This window comes from Theropithecus gelada, chromosome 2 (assembly GCF_003255815.1).
Source record: "Theropithecus gelada isolate Dixy chromosome 2, Tgel_1.0, whole genome shotgun sequence".
Lineage (NCBI taxonomy): Eukaryota > Metazoa > Chordata > Mammalia > Primates > Cercopithecidae > Theropithecus > Theropithecus gelada.
The window spans coordinates 33,529,228-33,554,549 of record NC_037669.1 but is presented as its reverse complement, the minus strand read 5'-3'; the positions used below and the strand labels follow the sequence as shown (position 1 = coordinate 33,554,549).

The following is a 25,322-nucleotide window of genomic DNA, read 5'->3' as shown; positions in this document are numbered from 1 at the left end:
AAATTAAGTGAGCTGCTAAACAGCTAATGTATACTTTCCAGGTATAATATTCACCTGTAGCCTGGGGGTTTTGTTTTTAACTTTTATTTGAAAATAATTTCAGATTTATAGAGAAGTTGCAAGAATAAGAACACAGAATACCAATATACCCTTTAAATAGATTCAACCAATTGTTAGCTTATTACCTCATTTGCTTTGATCATTCTCATTCTCTCCATAAAGATGTAATATATATGATATATACGTATCAAGATACACACACACACGTATATACACACTTTTTTTCCTGGACCATTTGAAAGTAACTTGCATACAACCAAGACCTGAACTTTTATTCCTAAATATTTCAAAAAAATATTCTCTTACATAACTACAATACAGTTATCAAATTCACAAATTTAACATTGATGTGATATTCTTATCTAATCTACTATCTGTATTCCAGTTTTGTCAATTGACTCAATAATATCTTTTATTGCATATTTTTCTGCTAGTATAATGTAAGATCCTCATTGAGGTCAGGTATTGTCTTTAGTTGTAACATATCTTTAGTCTCCTTCAATCTGGAATACTTTTATAAATTTTCTTTGTCTTTTATGACACATTTTAATGGAATGTTTATTGTTGGAGGTTGTCTGATTTTTCCACATGATTAGATTCCAAATATGCATTTCTGGAATGGTGCAAAAGTGACATTGTGTCCTTCTCAGAGTGTCACATCTGGAGGCACAGAATGTCCATCTTCTCCTTGGTGATATTAATTTTGATCACCCTGTCAATATGCTTGATTTCTTACTGTATATCTACTATTTTTTCCACTTTAACTATTAGCAATTTGTGAGGATACACTTTAAGGCCATGCACACATCTTCATCCTCATCAGATTTCTGCATGTTAGATTTGACATTCATCGATGATTCTGAAGCAAATCTAGTCTTTAACATGATATTTGCAAAATGATGATTTTCCAACTCCGGCACTCCTCCATATTTACCAGCCAGCTTTTGTCATTTTGCTGTAGTCAAGAGTTCTTTCTCCCTTCTACTTCCAGTATCTGCTAATGGCTCCTTTACCAAATGGGTAGCTGTTTTCGTAAATTTGTTGAATCGCTGAATGTGTATCCACAGGTGTTTAGGCCCTTCCTTCCTTTATCAACAGGGACTCAGACATTTTTATTTTTTCCAATGGTCTATAATTCATTATTCTTAATAATTTTGGTGTTCAAATTGTCCCAGATTTGGCCAGCAGTCATCTACTGTGTTTGAAGGCAATATCTGAACTCAAAAGTTTCATACAGGTCATCGAGGCAGTTTTTTTTGAGTCAGAGATAGACCCATATTCTTAAGATACATAGTTGTATCACTGAGGTAGCCATGAAATCTTTCCATGGATGGAGTTCATTTTGCAAATAGTCTCAAAACTCCATGCTGGCTTTGTTTTCTTTACTTGTTCAAGAAGAGAAAGAACATTTGTTTATTGTAAATCTCCTGCCATTCTTTTGTAGCTGTTTCACAGAGAGCGCCACAAAGAACGGAATTCTCAAGGTTCAACCCCGCTGAGAGAGGGAAGGAAAGCCCTGTGTCATTAGGGGCTCCAAACTCTTGGCAAGGGAAATTTCCTTGGTCAAATTACAGCACAATTACCTCCTTTCCCCCCCACAAGGGACATTTTACTGGAAAATCGATGCTACAATAGCAGGAAAACACTTGGTAATGTTGTATCAAAGAACATTACTCCTGCTTTTTGTTGCACCTCAAAATTTATTTTAGGCATTACATTTACTTTTTGATAGAATGTTTAAAGCTGTTTCTAAATCTACATGTTAGGAAAAACTGACCATCTACAGTGAGTATTTTCTGGTCTAAAAAATATACATGTTGCCTTTTTGTTGAGTTTTAATTAACTAGGAAAATAACTGACACTCTACCAGCGCCTATTATGTGTGTGTTATTGATATAAACACTGCAGTTGTACATTTTGTGGGGTAAATTATTATCTCATTTTACGGATGAGGAAACTGAAGCACAGAGAGTTGAGCAACGTCTCCAAGGTCACAAGGTATCCAAGGTCACACCGCTAGTGGCTGAGGGAGATTTGAAGCCAGTCAATATGGCTGTCAAGTCTGCGCTCCAAGCATTACACAGAGACAGGCACCAGGGATTAACATTTCTGGAAGTGATTGACCTACCTCAGATAATGAACAAACACAACAAGCAGGCATCCCAAGTAGAAGGACAGGAAGATGAAGACACTGAAAAGACTGGATTTCACATAAACAGATTCTGAAGGAAGAGAAACAACTTTGGTCAGGTCATCCTCTGTAGAAAAGAAGACTCTGTCTGAGACAGGACAGCTTAAAGGGCCGCCCTCCATCATATTGATTCTTAAGTCCTAAGAAATTTTTATTCATAGCAAAACTGCTACTGGAGGTCCCCAGACATTATCCACAGTAGCTACCTTTCACAGTGATGACTTCCCAGTAGAAGCTGGGAAGGGACTGCCTGTCTACAACTTCATGATTGAGGTCCCTTTGTTTTTAGGAGGGATGTGACAAAATGCTCTGATTCCCTTTTCTATTTCTAAGGTAAATATACTTTACTTTTCTTATGACAATTCTCTCTGGAAGGATGACAGTAATATCAAATGATATGACTGATTTTCCGACACAGGAATCTCTCCGATGCATTCTGGAGCCAACACTGACCTTTAACGGAAGGAACAATGGTCACTTCGAGGTTCTTCTTTCGCTGTAGATTCCAGGTCTGGTTTTCCTTTTCTGGTTTAAAAAAAAATAAAAAAAGAACAAAACACAATGAATCAGATAATGATTTTTTGGGTCTCTTGTCTGAACAATTGTTCAAAAAATGTCCAGAATTAACTCTGATTGCTGAATCTTATTTTAGCAAGAACTGGAGGAATATCTAACCCCCAAACCTTCAAACCATCTGAAATCCCTTTTGGTGAAGGAGGCTAGCATTAGACTCTCAATTTGGCCTTTGCTTGTGTGCATTTTGGTATCACTAACAGATGCAGTGATAGATTGCAGCCTCCCTTCTCCAGTGAAGAGGGGTGGACCCTTCCCCTGATATCCACAGACATGTGAAGAAAACAGCTGTGAAAACAGAAGCTACCTCTTCTTTTGGTTTGTATGTTTCTAGCCAGTACAATTTTTTCCCTCTTATATAGTCATGAAAGGGCTTGTAGTTTACCAAGGAATATTTGACATTGGCAAAATTTTGGAGCCATGTAATTAAGAGGTTAAAGAATATACTAGGAGAAATTTCACCTAAACATTCATACCAAGGAAATGATGTTACAATCAACAGTAAACACACTTTGTGTTGGTCACATGTGGTTAATCACTGGCTAGTGGTCTACGTTTTCAATCATCAGCCTATTCTGCCCTTAAGGTAGCTACTGGGTAGTTAACCATAACTATCTGTTCTATGCCTAAGAGCTCCCATACCCCTTATTATTGGGATAAGTTGTTGCAGTTGGCTTTCCTACTATTTTTCAAGGTAAAATTTTTGGCAACTGAGATGGAGAATGCTGAATTTTTCTTGTCCATCATTGTGGAAATGATGACTACTGATAAATGTAAGTAGCTACACGGCTACCGGCTACCACCCCATCTTAGGAAATGTACTTTGATCGCTGTGTAAGATGATTACTTCGTGATAGCAAATATTTGTTGAGTAAAGGGCCAACCGAGTGAACTTATCTTCCATGGTCTGAGGGAATACAATGCTTCAAAAAGATGAAATGCACTAAATGACATTTTGTAGTATCAATAATACCTTTAGATCTGTTACTTTCTATCTTTTGTTTTTTTCTCAAGTATCTCTCAGATGCCTTTCCCAGTCATACTGATGGAACCAACCCTTGCTTAGTGGGAACTAGAGGGAGGTTTCAGCTTCCCTTTCACTCCCTTCCTTCAGGTTTTTCTAAGTAGCCAAGTGTTCCTCACTAGCTCTTACCCTGGATGAAGAAAGATCCTCCACAGGCATAATCTTCAGGCTTTATCACAAATACCACGAAGAACTGCTCGCCTGGAAAATCCTTCTTCTGCGTAAGACATAACAACCTTATGATAGGCAGTAAGAAAGAGCTAGAAGGGAGAAAGTCCCTGGGGGTGGGGGCAGAAAGAAAGAGGAAAGAGAAGAAAAATAAAGTTCACCCCTGCCCTCTAATTCCTTGGAAAGGACTTTCACATACCTGTGATCAACTCCAGATTATCCACTCTGAGATAATTGTTATATCCAAGAAATTAAGGTAAATAGATATACATTTCTGATTTCAATCAATTTTGTGCCTATTTGAGTGCTTAGAACTTTAATAAACACCATACAAATAATATGTGTATAGCCTATGTTTAATAACTAATGCTTACATGTTAAGTTTTTATTTTAGAATCTAATGATAAATAACTTTTCTAAAATTGACACACTCAGCAGTTGAATAAATAATTTAGGTTAGGGAGGCAAAGGACTCAGTTATCATCTTGGCTTTGAGTTACTCTAAGTGTGTTTCTCTATGTGCCCATTTCCTCATCCATGAATGAAGTGCGGTTGACAAGATGAACTTTAAGGTCCATTATAGTTCTACAACCCTGTCTTTAAAAAAAAAAAATCATCCCCAAACTTCTGGTGTCATGTTCAGCCCAGTAAGAAAATGACTTTTTTTTTTTTTTTTTTAATTTCAGGCATAGACATATATCGTTTTGTTTGTTTGGTTGGTTGGTTTTTGAGACGGAGTTTTGCTCTTGTTGCCCAGGCTGGAGTGGAGTGGTGTGATCTCGGCTCACTGCAACCTCTGCCTCTTGGGTTCAAGCGATTCTCCTGCCTCAGCCTCCTGAGTAGCTGGGATTACAGGGGTGCACCACCACACCCAGCTAATTTTTGTGTTTTTAGCAGAGACTGGGTTTTGCCATATTGGCCAAGCTGGTCTTGAACTCCTCACCTCAGGTGATCCTCCTGCCTCGGCCAGCCAAAGTGCTGGGATTACAGGCATGAGCCACTGCGCCTGGCCAGACATATTAGTTTTTAAACCAATCAGAAAGGAAGGAGATCCTAGGCACATCATGGATGGCCATCCCTTTAGGATGCTGGCTCAGTCAGTACACTGACTATCTATTGAGCATTATCATTGGCAACAATGCCCACAGAAACAATGTCTCACCTGTAGTGTGATGGCAGCTTTCTTAGTCATGGACTGATAGACACCATTAAATTCCACATCGTGGTCAAGATCATACACGGGGCACTGCAGCATGCATGAGGAATAAAAAGGAAAGCATACATAATGTCGTGCAATGTCCTGCCACACATAGGTCCTGTCAGCATCTTTCTGCTTGGATCACAGAGCAGGGGATCCTTATTAACCAGAAACAGGTAAAGTTTCCCCCCTTGAACAGTCATGACATAGTCTTCCTAAGACTTGGGGCCTCGTCCTCTAAAGTCAAAGTCACATTATATTGAAGAGAACTATAAAACTATTGTCTTAAAGTGTATAACACTTTTTTCAATTTTCATTAACATCTCAGGAGACAGAAAGAACCCAATGTTACAATAAAAATTTAAAAACAGAACAAATGGTAGGGTTCAATTTTAGTTTTCTTGTGGAGCCCACAACTTGGTCTTCCCGGTTCTTTGTTACAGTCCTTCCCTGCTTCCTCCCTCCTTTCCTTTTTTGCTTTATTGATTTTGGTGAAGACTTAACTATTCTTTACCTCTCCAAATTAGTGTCTGCAAACACAGTCTGCCCATTCGTACTCATAGATACTGTTCGTATTGTTTAGTAGTTTTGGAAGGGAGATACCCAATAAGAGGACGGCATGCTTCGCACCCTTCTCTTTCATTTGTTTTGAAATAATATAATGCTCTATAGTAGAAGGTTGGGAAGTTACCAGCACTCACCATGATATTCTGGACTGAGACAACAGAACATGGATAAGCCATTTCAGACACCACTTTAATGACAACTGAGTCCACGTCTTTGGGAAACTTGTATAGAAAATACTGAGAATAAGAAAAAGAAAGACATGATTTATATTTACATGAATGGGATTGTTTCCTCTATTAGGCACAAAATTTATATGTAAATCTCAGTGAATCTCCATTAATGAGTTCAGTTAGCTCTTCATCTCATACATATTGAGCAACTAAATCTGTGCAGGGCTGTGTGCCAGGCATTAAGAATATAGCAGTAAACAAGACAAAACAGCCATTTTATGCAATGTTGCTATTTCTTTTTCTAGGGTAAAAGAAATAGTCATTAATTTTGTTTCCTGTTTAAGAAGCATCCTGCCCCCTTCGAATTAAGGATAAGTGAGACATAACATGTGATAAGATTCACTTCTGTGTGGTCAGTGTGACATGTGAAAACTCCATACTGAAAAGCAGATAAGCCTGTTTTTCAACAATTTTAACCACCTTCCCATAGGCAAGAATTTGCACTAGACTCATCCTCCCCTTTGCCCTTTTGATCAGGAAACTTGTTGCTGGCTGGGATCTACTGAGAACATACAGAGATTCAAAGATCAAGTCCCGTGTAGAGTCCCCAGAAATATGTTCACAATTTTGGGCAGGTTGAGGTGTCTTTTAAAAGTATTTTTCAAATAACACCATATTTAGGAAACATTTTTAATTGAAAGAAGTTGTACTATTTACCCATGTAGATTACGAGTCCACTGGAAAAATATAACTCTAAGTTGTAAACTTGTTCTTAATGATGAAGAAAGGGGAATTCTGCCAAATAATTATAAACTATGATAACTGGTTGAGAAGCTATATTAAGCCTGTGATGAAGATTTTGAGAAAAGCAACCAAAACAGGCTCCCAAATAAGACTCTAATAAATCTATCATGTACAGAGAGGCAAAACAAGTTAAAACTTAGCTTTGTATTTCAACATCTTTTTTCCTACCCCTATTTTGAGTACCAGGACAATAAAAATGGAATCCTTTTCAAGAATCCAAAGCTTTCTGATGGGGAAAAATTATCTCAGAATTAAGGAGTGTCATTAATGATGCAGTTGGAAGTCTATCCACACCTTATAACAGATGGCAATACCCCCAAGAACCCACTTAATTTTGGAACTTGACTCAAATACATATAATACAGGGCTCTTCAACAGATGAGGAGTCTGGAATTCCCAAGAGTGTTCTTGTTTCCCAGGAGATCCATACTTTGTAACTCAAGAGCATTACTATGATTACTGTTGGCAATAATGAGCCTCATATATGTTCCTGTATATGATAGTAATTGGTTTTGTGCAAGCAGTAAACACCCACTGAAAGTATTAACAACTTTATCTGTAAATTACCTTAAACTCCAAATAAATGTTTTTGACCCCTGCCTGACAATCCACCTTTACCAGAAAGAAGCGAATGACAATACCCAAAGCAATGGCTGGAATTTAGGCTGAAAAATCACTACCTGGGTCCTGGCTACCTCCCCAGTTTCTGCAACTTGCTTCTAACTCCTGGAATAGAGGCAGACAGTGATTCACACAAGTTATCTGAGAATGTGCAATCATTTGGATGAGTTTAGAGAAAAAGAAAATATTTCCTGTAGTCAAAGAGGATACAAAATATAGGTGAAAATGAGACTAGTTAAGAGTAAAGTAAGACTTTCATCGATATCAAGGAACTTGTTTTGTTTTATTAGGTTTTTTTTTTTTTTTTTGAGACAGAGACTCACTCTGTTGTTCAGGCTGGAGCAATCTCGGCTCACTGCAAACTCCACCTCCCGGGTTCACGCCATTCTCCTGCCTCAGCCTCCAGAGTAGCTGGGACTACAGGTGCCCGCTGTGATGCCTTGCTAATTTTTTGTATTTTTAGTAGAGACAGGGCTTCATTGTGTTAGCCAGGATGGTCTCGATCTCCTGACCTCGTGCTCCACCCGCCTCGGCCTCCCAAAGAGCTAGGGTTACAGGCATGAGCCACTGAGCCTGGCCTGTTTTATTAGTTTGTTCTAAGTATATTTTAGTCCAGTTTGGGGTTTAGATGCAAATTATTTAAATTTTTTTTTCAGAGATAGGGTCTCACGCTGTCACCCAGGCTAGGGTGCAGTGGCACAATCATGTATCACTGTAGTCTTGACCTCCTGGGCTCAAATGATCTTTCTGTCTCAGCCTCCTGCATAGTCAAAGCTATACGTGCAAGATTCCATGCCCGGCTAATTTTTTATTTTTAAAGTTTTTGTAAAGACAGGGTCTTGCTCTGTTGCCCAGGCTGGTCTTGAACTTCTGGCCTCAAGTGATACTCTTGCCTCAGCCTCCCAAAGTGTTGGGATTACAGGTGCAAGCCACCACACCATGGTCAGTATATCATATTTATTATAGCTCTGTACAGGACTGTTAGACTATACTATTCCTGTAGCTAGAATGAAAGTTATTCCCCCCCACTTTTTTTAGGTTTCTCTCTTTACTCCTACTAATTAGTGCTTGTAAAATATTTCTTGAAATTAAATAGTCAATAAATGTTGAGGGTGGTATATTAAGGGCCTTTGGCCCTCTCCTGCCACTGGGTGGCAGTATATATGCATTGCGGAGACTTTCACAGACAGGAAGTTTAAAAGATGTGTGGGAGTTGGTTCATTCAGGCTTGGGAGAGCTGATTGTGCATTAGTCACTTCCCAGTGACATCACAATGGGAGCTTAAAATCAGTCATAGTGGAGGTATTTACACCACAGAAATGGGCAAACACTACAAATCAGGGCTTTCTCTCTGAAAACCAGTTGTGAACTATTTACCAGCACAACAGTGATTGTAGTATATTTACGACAAGTCCATATTAATCCCAGTTTTACTACTCCAAAGCAAAGCCTAAGTAGCTATTTATGACCAAAGCTATATTACAGACTAAAGAAAACATACAACAAATAAACTTGTTTCAAACATGCTATTATATAGAGTTTTGTCTTCAGAAGCTTATGAAAGAAAAAAGGAAGGTAACTAGAAATGACACGAGAAAAACAGCCTGACTTAATCCAAGTTTTTCATGTATTTATTCTATTTGTGGTTATGGTTTAATGCAGAGCACAACAAAAATATCTAATTCTCCTAATATTTTTTTGTCAACATTCTGGCTCTTTCTTTATGAGAGGAGAAACTAATTTATTACACTTATAACATTGTAAACATTAAAATCTGTCTTATTTTCATTGTATTTCCAGGTTAATTAATTATTTCTGTATGTGTTTGGTGTCAGCCTTTTACTCCCTATCCCCACTACCACTTCCCAGCTATCGGGTTCATAATGGCAGAAGTTGTGTCTCTCTGTTCTTCATCTTTGTGTCTCCAGCACCAAGTGCAATCTAACGAAGTTCTTGGTGCATAGTGGGCACACGATTTGCTCAATGAAGGTTGAACCAAGGAACACCTGAAAACAAATAGCATGCTGCCCATTTTATATCTATTAAAGTGATATGATTAAATGTTATGTCTACAATTCCTATAACACAAAGAATAAAGTGGAATACGAATATACTTCAAGTTGTGAAAGGTCAAGGGCAACCCCACGTGCTAACTCTACTGTGGTAACATGGTTTCACTAACAGGAAGGCAACACCAACGGGTAGGATGTTGATAACTCTTGGAACCCATTCACTTACCTGAGGTTGGGAGGGGCTGGCAGTAAAGTGAAAGGCAACATTTGTCCTGAGAAACGTAAGTGGCAGAAGGGAAAGGGGAAAAGTGAGAGAAAAGCATAAGTTAGTGAGCAAAAATTATTTATTTAAAAGAAAGTCATCTTAAAGTAGACTCGAGGAGAGCTTCACCCTTGGTGAGGGGAGTTCTCGTCCCATGAAACTGACGAAGCAGACTGCATGGGGACTTGGTGGTTTCAACGCTCAAGAATGACCAGACTGGGGAAGGGGATTATTATTTTTATGTCTTTAAATATCCATGAAGCCATATCTATATAAGGTAGTTGTTTACTTTTGTAGCCACTTTTGCCTTGGGACTCTCTTGTGCTTGATTTTACAATCAAGCACAGGGTTTAGGTAACAGAAGTGGGCTGAAGGAGAGAGGAAACCCAGGTTCAAGGTCCTTTTGGATACTGTAGATACTATTTCGAAATAATTTTGATGGACCCATGGCAAAATGGATCACTTTTTACCAAACACGGTGAATAGATAACCACATGGGATGGTGGCTAGGGATGGAAACATGCCCTTACTATCCCCAAATAGCTCCCTGATTGCTGCCACACTGGCTGAAATTCCCCAAGATTTAGTTCCCTTTGGGTTAGGCATTGCCTTCTAAGACCCTCCTTTAAAATATAAATACCACCAAAAGAATATAATGAGGCTTTTTTCTCTTCAATTAGTAATTTACTGTGAATTACATTATTAGATACTTTCATTCTTCCATGTAAGACAGCAATGATCTAGGCACTGAAGAAAGGAGAGTGTGAAGAGATAGGAAGCATAAATTGGTAGCATAGAGGGCTGTCTGCCATGAGCATCTGTGAAACAGTTCAAGTGTTTGTCACAAAGACAAATGTGGTCTTCTCTATAGTTTTATAAGGACTACTTTGGGCTTTTGCCTTTCTGGCTCTTGCCTCATCGTTAGCCATGAAGATCATGCGCACAAGTCCACGGCAGTCTCAGACCCCCAGGCTGCTGAAACCCCACACCTGGGGGTGCATGCTCCTGCCCCTCCAATGTGCCCTGCATTTCTGGGCATCTGAACTTGAACTTCTGGGATTTCTCATTAGCTTCATCCCTTGGGGCTCTCTGAAGATTTTTTTTCTTTCCACTCTTAATTTTCCTTTCATAAAAATTAAATACCTGTTTTAAAATTAATGATTTCTTTAGAAAGGGCATTTCAAAACATTTAAGCAAGAGGTGTATAATTAGAGGTGTTATTTAGAAGTCATAAAATTTGAGCATTATTTATAAAGGTAATGACCACAACTTAGGCTGTCATCAGGCCGGGCTCGGAATTTAGCTCACAACAATAGATGTAATTTTTATATATCTACTTGTAACAGAAATCATAATCAATGTTGAGGATTGTTTCTTCTGAAGCAGAACTGAAAACTTCTGTCCGTAAGTCACCTAAAGAAGCCAAAGTGAGTGTCAAACCCAGTTATGTTTCTGCTCCAGAGAATCTTTGGCCAGAGAGTCCTTGGCCAGAGTTGGGACCTGTGATACTGTGTGTGGGCTGGGTAGAGCCTTTCAGCAGTCTGGGAGTGTCTCCCGCTGTTACCAGGGCAACATGAGTCCTTCAACTCTCTTTGTTGCCAGATCAGAGAACAAAGAGGACACGATTTTCTTGGCTGGCAACATGACTTCTCCTGACTCTCTTATCTGCACCCTCATCTTTCAAGTCCACCGGTTCTTCGTGACAGCATGAAATTTGCAGAAGCAACCCGTATTTTTTGGCCATTTTAATTTTCCCCATCATTTGAGTTTCAGTCATAATATGAAATGGATGAAGATTCGATATTCACTTTCTGTTTTGTTTCTTGTTCTTTATGTTTTATTTGCTAGTACAATGCATGCAAGCTTGTAAAACATGTTACTGTGTTTAAGACTATCATTTATGTCCGTACTTTCTCGTGAAGTCGGCAGTATGTGCAAAATAAACATTGTATCTGTTGCAGGTGAAATATTCTGCTTCCTTCCACATGAACCCTAACAGAGGTGGGGAAGGTTTATTTTATCACAGGTCATTGACAACAGAACAAAGCTAACTGAAGCTCATAGATTGTTAGTTTTAGAGAAAGAAGTATAACAATTTCAACTGATTTGTTTTAAAGATGAAACACATTTTAACCTGTTTATGTTATGTTTATTTGTTAAACATAAGAGGCTAAAAAACAATTTTGTTTCCTTGTGTTGGCTATTTCAAGAAAGGGGAGAAGGGCAAAAACCCATGGACTTGAGAGACAGAGGTGCAGATAGGGGAGTCAGGAGAAGAGGCAGAGAGGGGCCCATGGGCGGGGTAGAGAGAGGGAGAAGAAATATAGACAGGAGAGTAACCAAGTAGAAGAAAAAGAAAAGAGATGGGACGAAAGACTATGTAGAAAGAGAGGCAGGACAAACTTTCAGTAGTTTGTTTTTGAGGTGAGTACCAGAGAGGACTGTGAGAGTCACAGCATCTTACACATCTTGATTAACAAGCCCCTAGCACAGAGCACAGTGGACGTTCAAAACCCCTCCTTTGTTTGTTGAAGGAAATGATATGCTATTATTCACCTGAACTATGAACTTCAGAATGTCATTCCCTGTTATCTCCTGCCATCTGCCATGAACTCCCTTCAGGACTGTAGCTTTCCCACCCACCTTCTTGTCATTGGGAATCGTCCGCCCTTCATTCCTCTGGTCTAAGTATAAACTCCGCACTCATGTACCAAATTCCCATTCTTTCTATCATACTCTGGGACTTTGCTTCTACAAATATCCAACTCTCCTATGAATTTAATCTGCCCTTCTACCTCTTTGTTTATAAATATATTCTAGTCTCAACCATTTTCAAAATAAATAACAAACACCCCACCCAAATGCCTCCCTTTTCCCTGGATCTCCATCCTTTAATGTCATGCTGTATCCTTCCTCTCTTCACAAACCAGCTACTTTTAGGAGTATTCCATGTTTATCTCTCTTTCATTCTTTCCTCCACCCACTGCTATCAGGATTCTCTCTCCACCACTCCCTTGAAATTGCCTTTGCTAAGGGAAACAGTCAGCTCCTGACCTAGTCTATTCAGGCAGCTATAACAAAAATACCGTCAATTCAGTGACTTGTAAAGAACGGAAATCTATTATTTGTTACAGTTTTACAGGCTAGGATGTTCAACAGCAAGGTGTCTGATGAGAGCCTGCTTCCTCATAGATGGTGCCTTCTCACTGCATCCTCATGTGGTATAAAGGACAAAGGGCCTTTTGGGGGACTCTTTCATAAAGGTATTAATCCCATTCACAAGGGCTCCATCTCACAACCTAATCACCTCGCACAGGCCCCAACTCTGTGTACCATCACTGTGGAGATTTCGATATGAATTTTGGGGAACGCAGACATTGAGACCATAGCACTATCTAAGTACTAAATCCAGTGACTTAACCTCCTGTGATTTCTCCCACACCTCTGGCTGTGTCTACTCAGCCCCTTAGGACAGCTTTAGTTTCTCAAACCGTCCCTTAAATGAGAATGTTACCCACAGCCTTGTTCTTGATCAACTCATTTTAAAATGTGTATCCAGCTGCTGTAAATGCCACAATAATGCCAGTGAATCTCAAGTCCCTATGTCCAGCCCAGGGCCATCTCCTGAGCTTCAGTCACAGAATAGTGATCCCCTGCTGGGCTTCTGCACTTGACCATCCCTTGAATACCTCAAATTCAACATGATAAGAGGGAATGTGCTGTCACTTCCCTGATCCTGACCTACTATGTCCCTTTGTCAGTAAACCTCACCAGACTTCTGACATCACCCTAGGAGTCATCTTGGACTACCCCCTTTCTATCACTTTCCACATTTGATTGATCACCAGGTCCTACTCATTCTATTAGTGTAAAAATAACCTGCCTCCACCTGAAGCACCATGTTTGCCCAGTACAGCATCATTGAGAGAGAGAGAGAGAGAGAAAAAAAAAAGGAATGTAAATTTTTATTGTAGTCTCCTCCAAAATACCAGAAGGTGATTATATAGTATGACACATAGCAAAATCGTCTAAAATTCTCTTATCCACCCATTTCTTAAAAAAATCTATTACTTTTCACAGCATGGTAGCTGAGCTATCTCACTCACACACTCTCTCCTCTTAAAACAGACTCAAGATCCCTACTTAGAAGGCTAGGGGAGGGCTGAAGGCTGCAAATATTCATAGAGGACTATAAATTTGATTCTGCCACATATATTTGCTGAATTATGAATTATCTCCATGTGTACTATTTGACTTGTTTTCTCCCTTACAACCTTCTTACTGCCATACACATTCAAGTTCTAATCATTTTTTATTCTTCCCCATTCAAATAACTTTTCATTTGCCTATTTGTCCCTCATCTTTCCTCTCTGTAATTCCTCTTCCACACTGCCACTCATGTCATCTCTAGAAATCAGATCTCTGAATGCTATCCTGTTGCTCACAATCCTTTAATGGCTCCCATAACCTGAAAGATGAAGTTTCACTCCATAGTCTAGCATCCAACATCTTAAAGATCAAAGTTGGGCACTGCCTGTTTCTCCAGCCCTATCTCCTGTAACCCTGTCTTGCCCAGGCATCATGTGGACCAGGTTTCTTGATGGGTTCATCAAGACTGCACTAGTCTGCCTAACTCAGAGCTCTACCTCTCCCCTAAGTGTCATATTAGTATACATCCAACACTTCGCCAGATATCTGTACTTCAAACTCAACCTGTCCCAAAGTGAAGCTATCATCTATTCTTTTTCTTATCAAAATTCTCATTTTCTCTTAGTGGCCCCACCATCTACAAGCCACATTGGCATTAATGACTCTCTCTTTTCTTTTTCCCTCATATCTAATCAAATTTCAGCAATTTCGCCTCCCCTGATATTTCAATTCACCTCCTCATTATTTATTTTGACCACTGCATCAGCCTTCTAACTTCTCTGCATCCTGTTTTGTCCTCTTCACATCCATTCTCCATACACAGTATAGACAACTGTTTAATTTTTTTTTTTTTTTGGTGAGACGGAGTCTTTCTCTATGGCCCACGCTGGGTGCAGTGGTGTAATATCTCGGCTCACTGCAACCTTCGCCTCCCCGGTTCAAACGATTCTTCTGCCTCAGCCCCCCAGGTGGCTGGGATTACAGGCGTGTGCCACCACGCCCGGCTATTTTTTGTTTTTTTTTAGTAGAGATGGAGTTTCACCATGTTGGCCAGGTTTGTCGTGAACTCCTGACCTCAGGTGATGTGCCCGCCTTGATCTCCCAAAGTGCTGGTATTTCAGACGTGAGCCACTGCGCCTGGCCTGTTTAAATTTCCTAATGCCCCTTCCTAAGATCCTCCTACCCCATGATCACATGCTTGCCTGTTTCTGTGGCCATCTGCTGTTGCCTGCCTGCAATTTCACACTCTAGCAACACTAAACGCCTAGGCACTGGAGTGTAGAGAAAGAGTAGTGGCGCAGTTGTGTGTGTGTGTGTGCAGAGGATAGGTAGATGGCAGGGAGTAATGCTTTAAAGCAGAGTTGTTTTAATTTTAAAGGAATTTTGTAGAGATGGGGTCTCGTTTTGTTGCTCAGCCTAGAGTGCAGTGGCACAATCGTGGCTAAAAACAGCCTCAAACTCCTGGGCTCAATCAGTCCTCTTGCCTCAACTTCCTGAGTAACTGGATCTACAAGTGCACACCATCATGTCTGGCAAATTTTTTTGGTTTTTGTTTTTTTAGAGACTATGTTGCCTAGGCTAGTCTTAACTCCTGGACTTAAGTCATCCTCCTGCCTCAGCCTCCTGAGTAGCTGGGATTACAGGCAGAAGCCACTGTGCTCTGCTAGTAAAGCTGGATTTAAGTAAATGTTTCAAGGAATTGAGAAACATATTTAGAGAAACACAAACCACTGGGAGGAGAGTTTTAAATAGAAAGTAGAAATAGCTTGTCATAGTGAGAAGAGTGCAGGACCGGGAGTCAGAAGTACAATTTAGCCTTGATTTTGCCCTTTCCTAGCTGTGTGAATTTGAACAAGTCACTTAACTTCTCTGGGCAGCAGTTTGCTAATCTGTTAAAATGAGGCAGGTGGATTAGATTCCCAAAGGTCCTTCAGTTCTTAAAACGTATGATTCTAGGGGAAAAAAATTCTCAAAATGTGTTCTATGTACATTATAGTCTGCCATGCAAAACCGTACAATAGAAACTTCGATCTTAGAGATTTCAAATTACTTCTTCAGTGTTTCTCTCAATTCCTGAGCCCAGTTCTCATCACAATCCTCAGCATTTCCCCACTACCATCATCCTTTGGATTTCCAGGTCACCAGCCAGGCTGGTGTGTAAATGTGTGATTTTGAAATGCTTTTAAAGTCTGGTTGCTGAGGCTAAGTCATATTATGAGGTAAAAACAGAAAACAACATGAGGGAATAGATTTGCAATTTCATCAGCATGCATATAATTCATTAACACTCGCTACAGTTGTGACCTTATGACTTTATTTTCACAGCATTCAGTTCTCAAAAGGTTCTAATTAAGCTTACAGAAGACCATTCCTACAATTCAAATATGCTACCACCAAGTGACACTGCCACTTGTGACACTTGATTGATTGATTAAAGACAGAGATCAGTTGATGAAAGCAGGGCTTCTCTGCAGTTCAAACTGCACTCTATGCAAGTACTATAACATGTTATCACTCCCATCAAATGTGTATTCCCATATGGTTAAATATCACAAGTAGATTTTTAAATTATTAAATTAGGCCAAGCACGGTTGCTCATGCCTGTAATACCAGCATTTTGGGAGGCTGAGGCGGGTGGATCGCTTGAGTCCCAGGGGTTCGAGACCAGCCTGGGCAACATGGTCAAATCCCGTCTCTACTAAAAATACAAAAATTAGCTGGGAGTGTGGCACACACCTGTAATCCCAGCTACTTGGGAGGCTGAGGCACAAGAATCGCTTGAACCCAGGAGATGGAGGTTGCAGTGAGCTGAGATCGTGCCATTGCACTCCAGCCTGGTGACAAAGGAAGACTCGGATTCAAAATATATATATTAAATTAAACTGAAGCACCATATTTAGAAATTGCTTTAGGGTAGTGGTTCTCAACTCTGACTGCACATTAGAAACACCTGGGGAACTTCAAACAATTTACCAGTGCCCAAACCTCTCCCCTAGGGCCTCTGATTTAATCGCTCTGGGTGGATCTTATTCACCAGAGAATCTTTTTCTCCTTGTTTTTGTGGAGGATGAGTGTTCTTTGCTCTTAAAATTATCATGTCACCTTTTCCAACACCAGAATTAATGGAGGGACTTGAGAAAAAATACTGTGACTACTTCTCCATCCTTCTGACCATTCATTCATTCATCCTTCTGACCATTCATTATCTGTCCATGTTTCTGTATGGGTGTAACACTATGTCAAAGAGTGTAGAGAAGACCAAGATAAATATTTGAGTCCCATTAGCAACTCTACTGGCTACAGATGTCTTTATAAACTGCCTTAAATTTAAGGAGAACTTTACTGTAGAGCCAAACATTCTGATCAGAAAAATAAGCTGGAAAACAGTGACATGTGCGATTTTGAAATATTCTGATTTTTTTAAAAATTAACTTTTTAATTGAAATATAACAAACATGTATTATAGAAAAGTGTGCAGTTATAAGTATATATTTGAATAAATTATCATCAAACATAGCCATGCACTTCTATCCTCCCCAAAGGCACCACTATTCTGACTTCTAACATCACAGAATAGTTTTGCCTGCCTGTAAATTTTATATAAATGGAATAAAATAGCATACTTTCCTTTTGTCTGGCCTCTGTTTTTTTTTTTTTTTTTTTTTTGAGACGGAGTCTCACTCTGTCACCCAGGCTGGAGTGCATGGCATGATCTTGGCTCACTGCAACCTCCCCCTCCTGGGCTCAAGCATTCTCCTGCCTCAGCCTCCGGATTAGCTGGGACTACAGGCGCCTGCCATCCTGCCCAGCTAATTTTTTTTTTTTTGTATTTTTAGTACAGACGGGGTTTCACCATGTTGGTCGGGCTGGTCTCGCTCTCCTGACCTCAGGTGATCCACCTGCCTTAGCCTCCCAAGGTGCTGGGATTACAGGCGTGAGCCACCGTGCCCAGCCTGTCTTCTATTTCTCAACATTGTGAGATGCATCCATGTTGTTGGGTATAGCAATAGTTTGTTCATTTTTATTTTTGCATAGTATCCCACTGAATGAATACCACAATTAGATATCTAGGAGTTGGGTATAGATCAAAGGAGTGGAATGTAGGCCTTTCAAATTATAGCAATTTGGTAGTTGTAATGGAATCTCATTATGGTTTTAATTTACATTTCTTGTAGCTAATGAGGTTGTGTTTTTTTTTTGTTTTTTGTTTTTTTTTTGTTTTTTTTTTTTTTACTATTTGGGTAGCTTCTTTAGTGAAGTGTGCAAGTCTCATGCTTATTTTTTCAATGAGCTTGCCTGTTTATATTAGTTTTTTAAAAAACAGGGGGAAAACAATACTAGTCACACCAAGAAAGGACAAAGCGGTATTCCTACCTATGTTACTAACCTGGAAGGAGAAAGCAGGAGTAATAATAAGGACAAGAAAAGTAGCTTAATGTCTTCCCTAGAACTAAAACAAAACTTCCTTCAGGAGTGTGGCACCGGTTGGGAATACAAAAGTATTTAGTCACCAGTCATTCTTGCCTGGGCTTCAGGTTGGACAGGACCCTCACACTGATCCCTGAAAACAGATTCACCTATGAGGTCAGCCACTCTCACCTTCTGCACTCCCACTCTTTTGTATAGATGAAGGCCCTGCTGCTCAGTTATGGGAAGGAGAGTTCGGCAGGTGCTAAAATCATACGCTAAGTGGGTAATTTCCTTCGACAGTCCCAGTCTGTAAGGATGGAAGATAAATTGAGCATCCACAAGCACAGGAAGCACAGACACATAAACAGAGAAAGTCCCGCTTACCGGAGCTGGAAGTGCTTGAGCTTGGTAACTAGCAGTTTGTACTGGGCACCCAGGGGTGCCATGGATGCTACATCTACAAATATCAGTTGCTCCAAGGGGCCCGTCTCGTTGGTTGCTTCTGAGGGGCATAAGGTGCGGCTCACTTCTTGGTAGTTGTAGCTCCTCTGGTATCTGAAGCAACCAATATAGGGGGAAAAAAAATAAACAAGAACAAGAAAGAGACTCAATGAATGAGTGGGGAAAGGAGCCTATCTCATTTTGCTTCTCTCCAAATTTGTTTTCAAGTCCTTATGTTTTGAATTTTAGACTGGAACTATCAACAGTAATTTTAGAACTAGTGTTGTTGGCATTGGGTTGTATGATATAATAGCAGGGATGTGAGGACTGTTCTGTGCTGACTAGTTCACTTAAGCGGCATCTACATTACGCTAAGGCATTCTCCTAATTCAATGAGGAATAAATATCCAATTTGAGGGGGAAACTGTCCTGATAGAACAACCAGCTGATTCCCATTTTCTACTCTTCAAACTATTGCTAAAAGAGAGAGTAAGGAAAGCCCTGGAGTCCAGGTCAAAGCTATCAGAGTCAGTATTTCAGTCCTCAAGTTCTTCAACCTTTAAAAATAATGTTATGCATGCATTTTGCATGCCTTGCAAGTTTTTTTATTAATGCAGTAGTATCTTATACACTTCTCCCCTGCAAAAATAGAAACTCGAGGAGGGCAGGCACGTTGTTGTTTTTTCACTGCTGCATCTCCAGCACCCACCACTTAATAGTGTTCGATAAATATTATTGAATGAAGAATGCAGACACACGATGGGCATTTTGAAGAACAGGGGAAGAGTTACTCATTTATGTTAACTGCTGGACATAGCCCATTGCAGGGCTATTGGTTGACCCAGTACCCAAAAGCTACAGAGTATCATAGTATGTTTTTAAAATGGTAAAAGCTCTTCTAGGTGTTGCCAATCTAGGTAGACTGCTCATCTAAAAATTGAACAGAGAGAACAGGTCAGAGAGTGCACCATGATCATTATTTGCACTTTGTAGGCAGAATGTCTCGACATTCCAAATGTCTGATTTTTCCTTTCATTAGGGCAAAGATCAATTAAGTTCTAGGACATTGAAGAAAACCAAATGTAGTGAAGTTGCCTGGAAGAAAACCCACTTACAGTCCTTGGAAGAGCAGAGGAACCTGCCAGGACAGCACCTCTTTCTGCTGACGAACCACCACAAGGACCGGGTAGTTGAGATTCTCAGAGGAACTGTTCACATACACCCTCACGGCAGTCACCTGCATGGCAGGGGAGAAAGAGGTAATGCAAAACGTGCACACGCACGCACGCACACACACACACACACGCACACACACCATAGTTGCCCTATGAGGTTCAGAAACACTTTAATTTCTGATATTTGCTTCTCATGATAGGTAATCCAAATGCCTCAGTTGTATCTCTTCATTCGTATTTTAACCAGAGTGGGTCTCAACCTTCATTGCACATTGAAATTGGATGGGAAGAATTTTTTTAAATGATACCTAAATCCAACCTGCTAAAATTTTGATTCAGTTAATTTTAGATGAGACCAAATTATAAAGCCTTCAAACAGCAAGCTGAGGAGTTTGCACGGAGCAGGCAACACAAGATTTTGAGAATGAACCCAGAACAGAAGAAGAAAGATACTGATGTGTTTTTCTTCTTATTTGAATATAAATACTAGAGATACAAATATCTAAAAATAAAACAACACACACAAAGCCACCCTCCTTCAAAAACAAATCCTATGAGACCTTTAATTGCTGAAAAACTTTAATTTTGGGTTGGTAAATCATTCTGTGTTTCAAATCAAAATGTTATGACCACACTTTATTAAAGCCTAACAGATGGCCTGATGCTCCCACCAACAATAAATCATGACGCTTCCCCAGCAACACATATCACAGGACTGAGTATTCTTCTCTTCCCCTTGCTCTAAGGTATAAATCAATCCTTGACACAAAATGCTTTTTTATATCAGTAACTCCATAGGTCTTTCTGAATACATGCATATCAATCCAAGAATTTAACCCTATTATGGTTATTTTAAAGACAGGAAAGTGAACATGACTTTGGATCTAGATGGTGTTAGTGTTTTCTTTCTTTCTTTTGTTTTTTTCTTTCTTGAAACAGAGTCTCCCTCTGACGCCTAGGTTGGAGTGCAGTGGCATGATCTTGGCTCACTGCAACCTCCCGGGTTCAAGGAATCCTCGTGCCTCAGCTTCCCAAGTAGCTGGGATTACAGGTGTGCACCACCATGCCCGGCTAATTTTTGTATTTTTAGTAGATACGGGGTTTCACCATGTTGGCCAGGCTGGTCTCGAACTCCTGACCTCAAGTGATCTGCCCACCTCAGCCTCCCAAAGTGCTGGGATTACAGGTGTGAGCCACCACACCTGGCCTTCTTTCAATTTTTGTAATACCATAGGCAACATGGAAGAGAACAAAATAGAAGAGAGATAGGGTGAAAACAACAACAACAAGATTTAATCTTCCACATGAGATTTTGTTTTTCTGATGCCTTAGTATTCTCTCGAAAACTTCTTTATTAGAAGAAAGAAAATGAAACAAGAAAATCCTGCAATTAAGCCCTAATGATCTATCGCACATTCAAAGTGGAAATTAGGAGGAAACAGAATAGCATAGATGTCATATACTGCCATTTGGTTCTCATATCATTCTCCTTAAGCCACTGCATTGCTTATTAAATGTTAAAATAGCCCAAGAGTAACTTACTAATTTGATAGGAAGTGCTTGCTCTGAAGGGAGAGTTTTCTTGTGCCTACACTCTACATGTTTCCATGGAAATTATGCTGCAGCTGAAAATTGCCACCATATCTCTAGTGAGACCTCTTTCTTAAGCTCTGAATCTTCCACAGGCACCTCACACTCAAAGCATCTGAAATGGAATGATCACTCCCTTCACTCTTAACTTTAATTTCTTCTGAATTCCCTTGATTGTTGAATGGCCCCACCATGCAGCCATTCATCTAAGCCTGAAACTGGAGCTTCATCCTTGATTCCCGCTTCTTTGTTTCCTTTGCTTCTATGTCCTTAATACTGTTCACACCCAGATCCTCCCCTCCACCCCCAGTGACACTCTCGTAGCTCAGTCCTGCATCACAGTGACCCTCCTTGGCAGCCCCCTGTCTAATCTTCCGGCTCCAGGGCTGCACTTGCTAGAAGGGCAGTTTCATCTGTCATTCCTCATTCCCCTGTTGAAAAGGCCTTCCGTGGCTCTGAAGAATTTTTGGATTTACCCCAACATAACAAGAATACTATAATGAGTGCTCAGGTACTTATTATCCAGTTTTAATAATTACTAACAAATGTATTTTATTTCATTTATACCTCCTATTTCCCATACACCCCCACCACTGGATTATTTGAAAGTACACACCATGCCGGCCGCGATGGCTCATGTCTGTAATCCCAGCACTTTGGCAGGCTGAGGCGGGTGGATCACCTGAGGTTGGGAGTTTGAGACCAGCCTGACCAACATGGAGAAACCCAGTCTCTACTCAAAATACAAAATTAGCAGGACGTGGTGGCACATGCCTGTAATCCCAGCTACTCGGGAGGCTGAGGCAGGAGAATTGCTTGAACCCAGGAGGCAGAGGTTTCAGTGAGCCAAGATTGTGCCATTGCATTCCAGCCTGGGAAAAAAAGAGAAAAAAACCCAAAAAAAAAAAAAAAAAAAAAAAAAAAGGTGCACACCAAAGACCGTATCATTTATCCGCACCACAGTTCAGTCTATATCTCTAAGACACGAAGCCTTCTCTTTTGAACTTAAATACAACACCATTATCCCACTTGATAAAATTAATAATTCTAACAATTACTAACATCCACATAGTGTTTGAATTTTTTCAATTGTTTCAAAATTTTTTTCCAGTTAAAAAGAATTGGGCACAAACAAGACCCATACACTGTAGTTGGTTCATATGTCTTTTGAGTCTCTTTTAATGTAAAGGGTACCCCTCTCTCCTTTTTTGGGACACTTATTTGTTAAAGAAAGCAGCTCACAAAACAGCATTACAAATCTGTAGAAGAACCCACGTTCCAGATTTTGTGGATTGCACCCCGCAGTGTCATTGAACAGGTTTTATTGATCCCCTGTATTGCCTGCAAACTGGTAGGTAGATCTAGAGGCATCATTAGATTCAAGTTGTCAAATTTCTCAATCTTTTTCCTGAATTTTTAGTCACAGTCAAGGAAGTTTTCACCATTCCCCGTTACTGAAGAATTTGCTCATACTTTCTTTTAGTATTCTATGGTTTCATCCTAAAAAATTATTTAAACCTCTAATCCCTTTGCAATCAATACTTGCATGTGGTATCAGGAGTGATTGCAATTTTATCTTTGTTTCATACGGTTCTCCAGTTATTCCAACATCGCTTACTTAAAAGTTCACCTTTTCTCCACGGATTTGAATCCCTCAAGCGTCTTCTTGATGTCTTCCGTGCCTTCGTCTCTAGTTTCTTTGTCTACCAACACCTCCACTGTCTTGTCATGTCCAATTACTGTTTCTCAAAAAGGTTATGTCCCCAGTGTTGACTGGCCTTGGATATCTTCCTCATTCTTAAAGTCTTCCTTTAGGAAGTCTTCCCTAACATTTTCCTACCCTACCAAATAAGTGGTGTCCTTTCCTTTTGTGGGTGTGCTGTGTGGCCTTTGATTACCTCTATATGGTATCTCTACCACACATAGCATCCTTAAAATGTAGTCAACTGTATTATTTTTTCTTGGCCATTTCTTTTATCACTTAAATTGAAATATAATTCATACATCACATAATTCATTCTTTTAAAGTACACAATTCAGTAGTTTTTAATATATTCACCAAGTTGTGCAACCATCATCACTCTTTAATTCTAATATTTTTCTCACCCCAAAAAGAAACCTGTATTCATTGGCAGTCACTCCTCATTCCTTCCTTCCCCCAATCCCTGGCAACCACTAACCTAATTTCTGTCTTTACAGCTTTGCCTGTATTTCAAATAAATGGAACAATGTGTCCTTCTGTATCTGGCTTATTTCCTTAGCATAATGTTTTTAAGGTTCATTCATGTTGTAGCATGTATCAGTACTTCATTCCTTTTTATTACTAAATAATATTCCATTGCATGCACATACCACATCCTGTTTATCCATTCTTCAGTTGATGGACATTTGGGTTGTTTTCACTTTTTAGCTATTATAAACAATGTTTCTGTGAACATTTGTATACAAATTTTTGTATGAACATATATTTTCCATTCTTTTGGGCATATGCCTATGAGTAGAATTGCTGGGAGACACAGTAACTCTATGTTTCACTTTTTGTGGAACTGCCAAAATGTTTTCCAAAGAGGTACATCATTTTACATTCCAGTGATTTGCCTAGCAAGCAATATATAAGGGCTCTAGTTTCTCTACATCCTTGCCAACACTTGTCACTACCTTTTTTTTTTTTTTAATATAGCCATACTAGTGGGTGTAAAATTGCATCTCATTGTGAACCACATGATATTTAAACTGCTAGTTTACCTGCATGGCTCTTCTAGGAAGCTGCAAACTTCATCTTTGGCATCCTTAGTGCCTGGCAGAATGCATTAGCTTAGAAGCAGGCTCACTTTTGAGGCTGTAATACAGACACTCACCAGCATTATATAGCATGTGTTTTTAGAGCACACTTTGGTCCAGCTTAAAAGCTATAGCAGTCAGAACTGAGATAAAACCTAAGGAACTTGTCTGCCTCCCTTTTTTCACCTAAGATGCAACCTCCTCCTCCCTTCTTAAGTACTTAATGTCAGATGGGATTTCCTTCAATCTTTTTTTTCACACTTTGATCTAAGGCAAAGATTTTCAAATTTTAGTGTGCTTTTTAGCAAAGCAAATCCCTCAAGTCAACCCCCAGCATTTGTGACTTGGCAAATCAAGAATAGAACTTAAAAATATAAATTTTTAGCAAGCTGCTGGGGGATTCTGATGTACATGGGTGGGGACTAGACTTTGGAAAGGATTGTTCCAAAGAAACCATCTAATGGATAACTCCATTAGTCAGCAACTCGCCAACTGCCCATTGTTCTGAGATGTACATCCATGAGATCACCAATATTAGAGCTGGTCTGGAAGCTGGTGTTTGTTGAGGCTGACACTGGACTGGCAGAACAGATGTATCACTGCCATGATTATCCCACTTCACTGTTCATCTCCACACCCTCATTTTATTCCTGGCCTGGCTTTTGCAATCCACTTAACCTTTTTATTATTTAATAATGTTCTTACTAGTCATAATAAAAACAAACTCAGAGATACTGGCATAATAAATTGCCAAAAATAAGTTAGAGTAGGAGCTAGAAGACATTGGGCAGTTTTTCAAGATGAACAGATAGTGGATTACCCCCAGGAAAGGATAAAGAGCCCTGATCAAAATTTGCTTTGCCTTTCCTGAGGCTAATATGCAGCTGAGAAAATTGGATTACATTTGCAGCAGCGAAGAAAGCTGTGCAAAGGCAAAACTAAATGAAGGACAGGGTATTGACCATGGTTAATGGGCGCTGACACCTTGTGAAAGGCCATTCCTAAGAGCTAAGATTTTTCCTCTTGTTGCTTTTTCCTGTTGTCATGACAACAAGAGCACTTTTATTGCATAAATCTGGTTTGCTTTCTGTGTTTACTACAAGCAGGAAATTGAATTATAGCTAGC

The 25,322-nt window shown here is 39.7% G+C and overlaps 1 protein-coding gene across 5 annotated transcripts in view; it reads right to left on the bottom strand.

The window, feature by feature from the left end:
- Positions 1-25,322, bottom strand: part of SIDT1 (SID1 transmembrane family member 1) — an 89,534-nt gene that overhangs the window by 41,818 nt on the left and 22,394 nt on the right. For 3 of the 5 annotated variants that reach the window (XM_025375711.1, XM_025375712.1, XM_025375713.1), the window contains exons 2-9: positions 19,766-19,887; positions 18,594-18,764; positions 9,615-9,660; positions 5,916-6,017; positions 5,179-5,262; positions 3,978-4,065; positions 2,705-2,776; positions 2,189-2,282 (exon numbers count right to left, since the gene is read on the bottom strand). In XM_025375711.1, the coding sequence (XP_025231496.1) occupies positions 2,189-2,282; positions 2,705-2,776; positions 3,978-4,065; positions 5,179-5,262; positions 5,916-6,017; positions 9,615-9,660; positions 18,594-18,764; positions 19,766-19,887 (779 nt within the window). The remainder of the gene's footprint in view (positions 1-2,188; positions 2,283-2,704; positions 2,777-3,977; positions 4,066-5,178; positions 5,263-5,915; positions 6,018-9,614; positions 9,661-18,593; positions 18,765-19,765; positions 19,888-25,322) is intronic. The other 2 variants (XM_025375715.1, XM_025375716.1) reach the window with 2 other exon arrangements.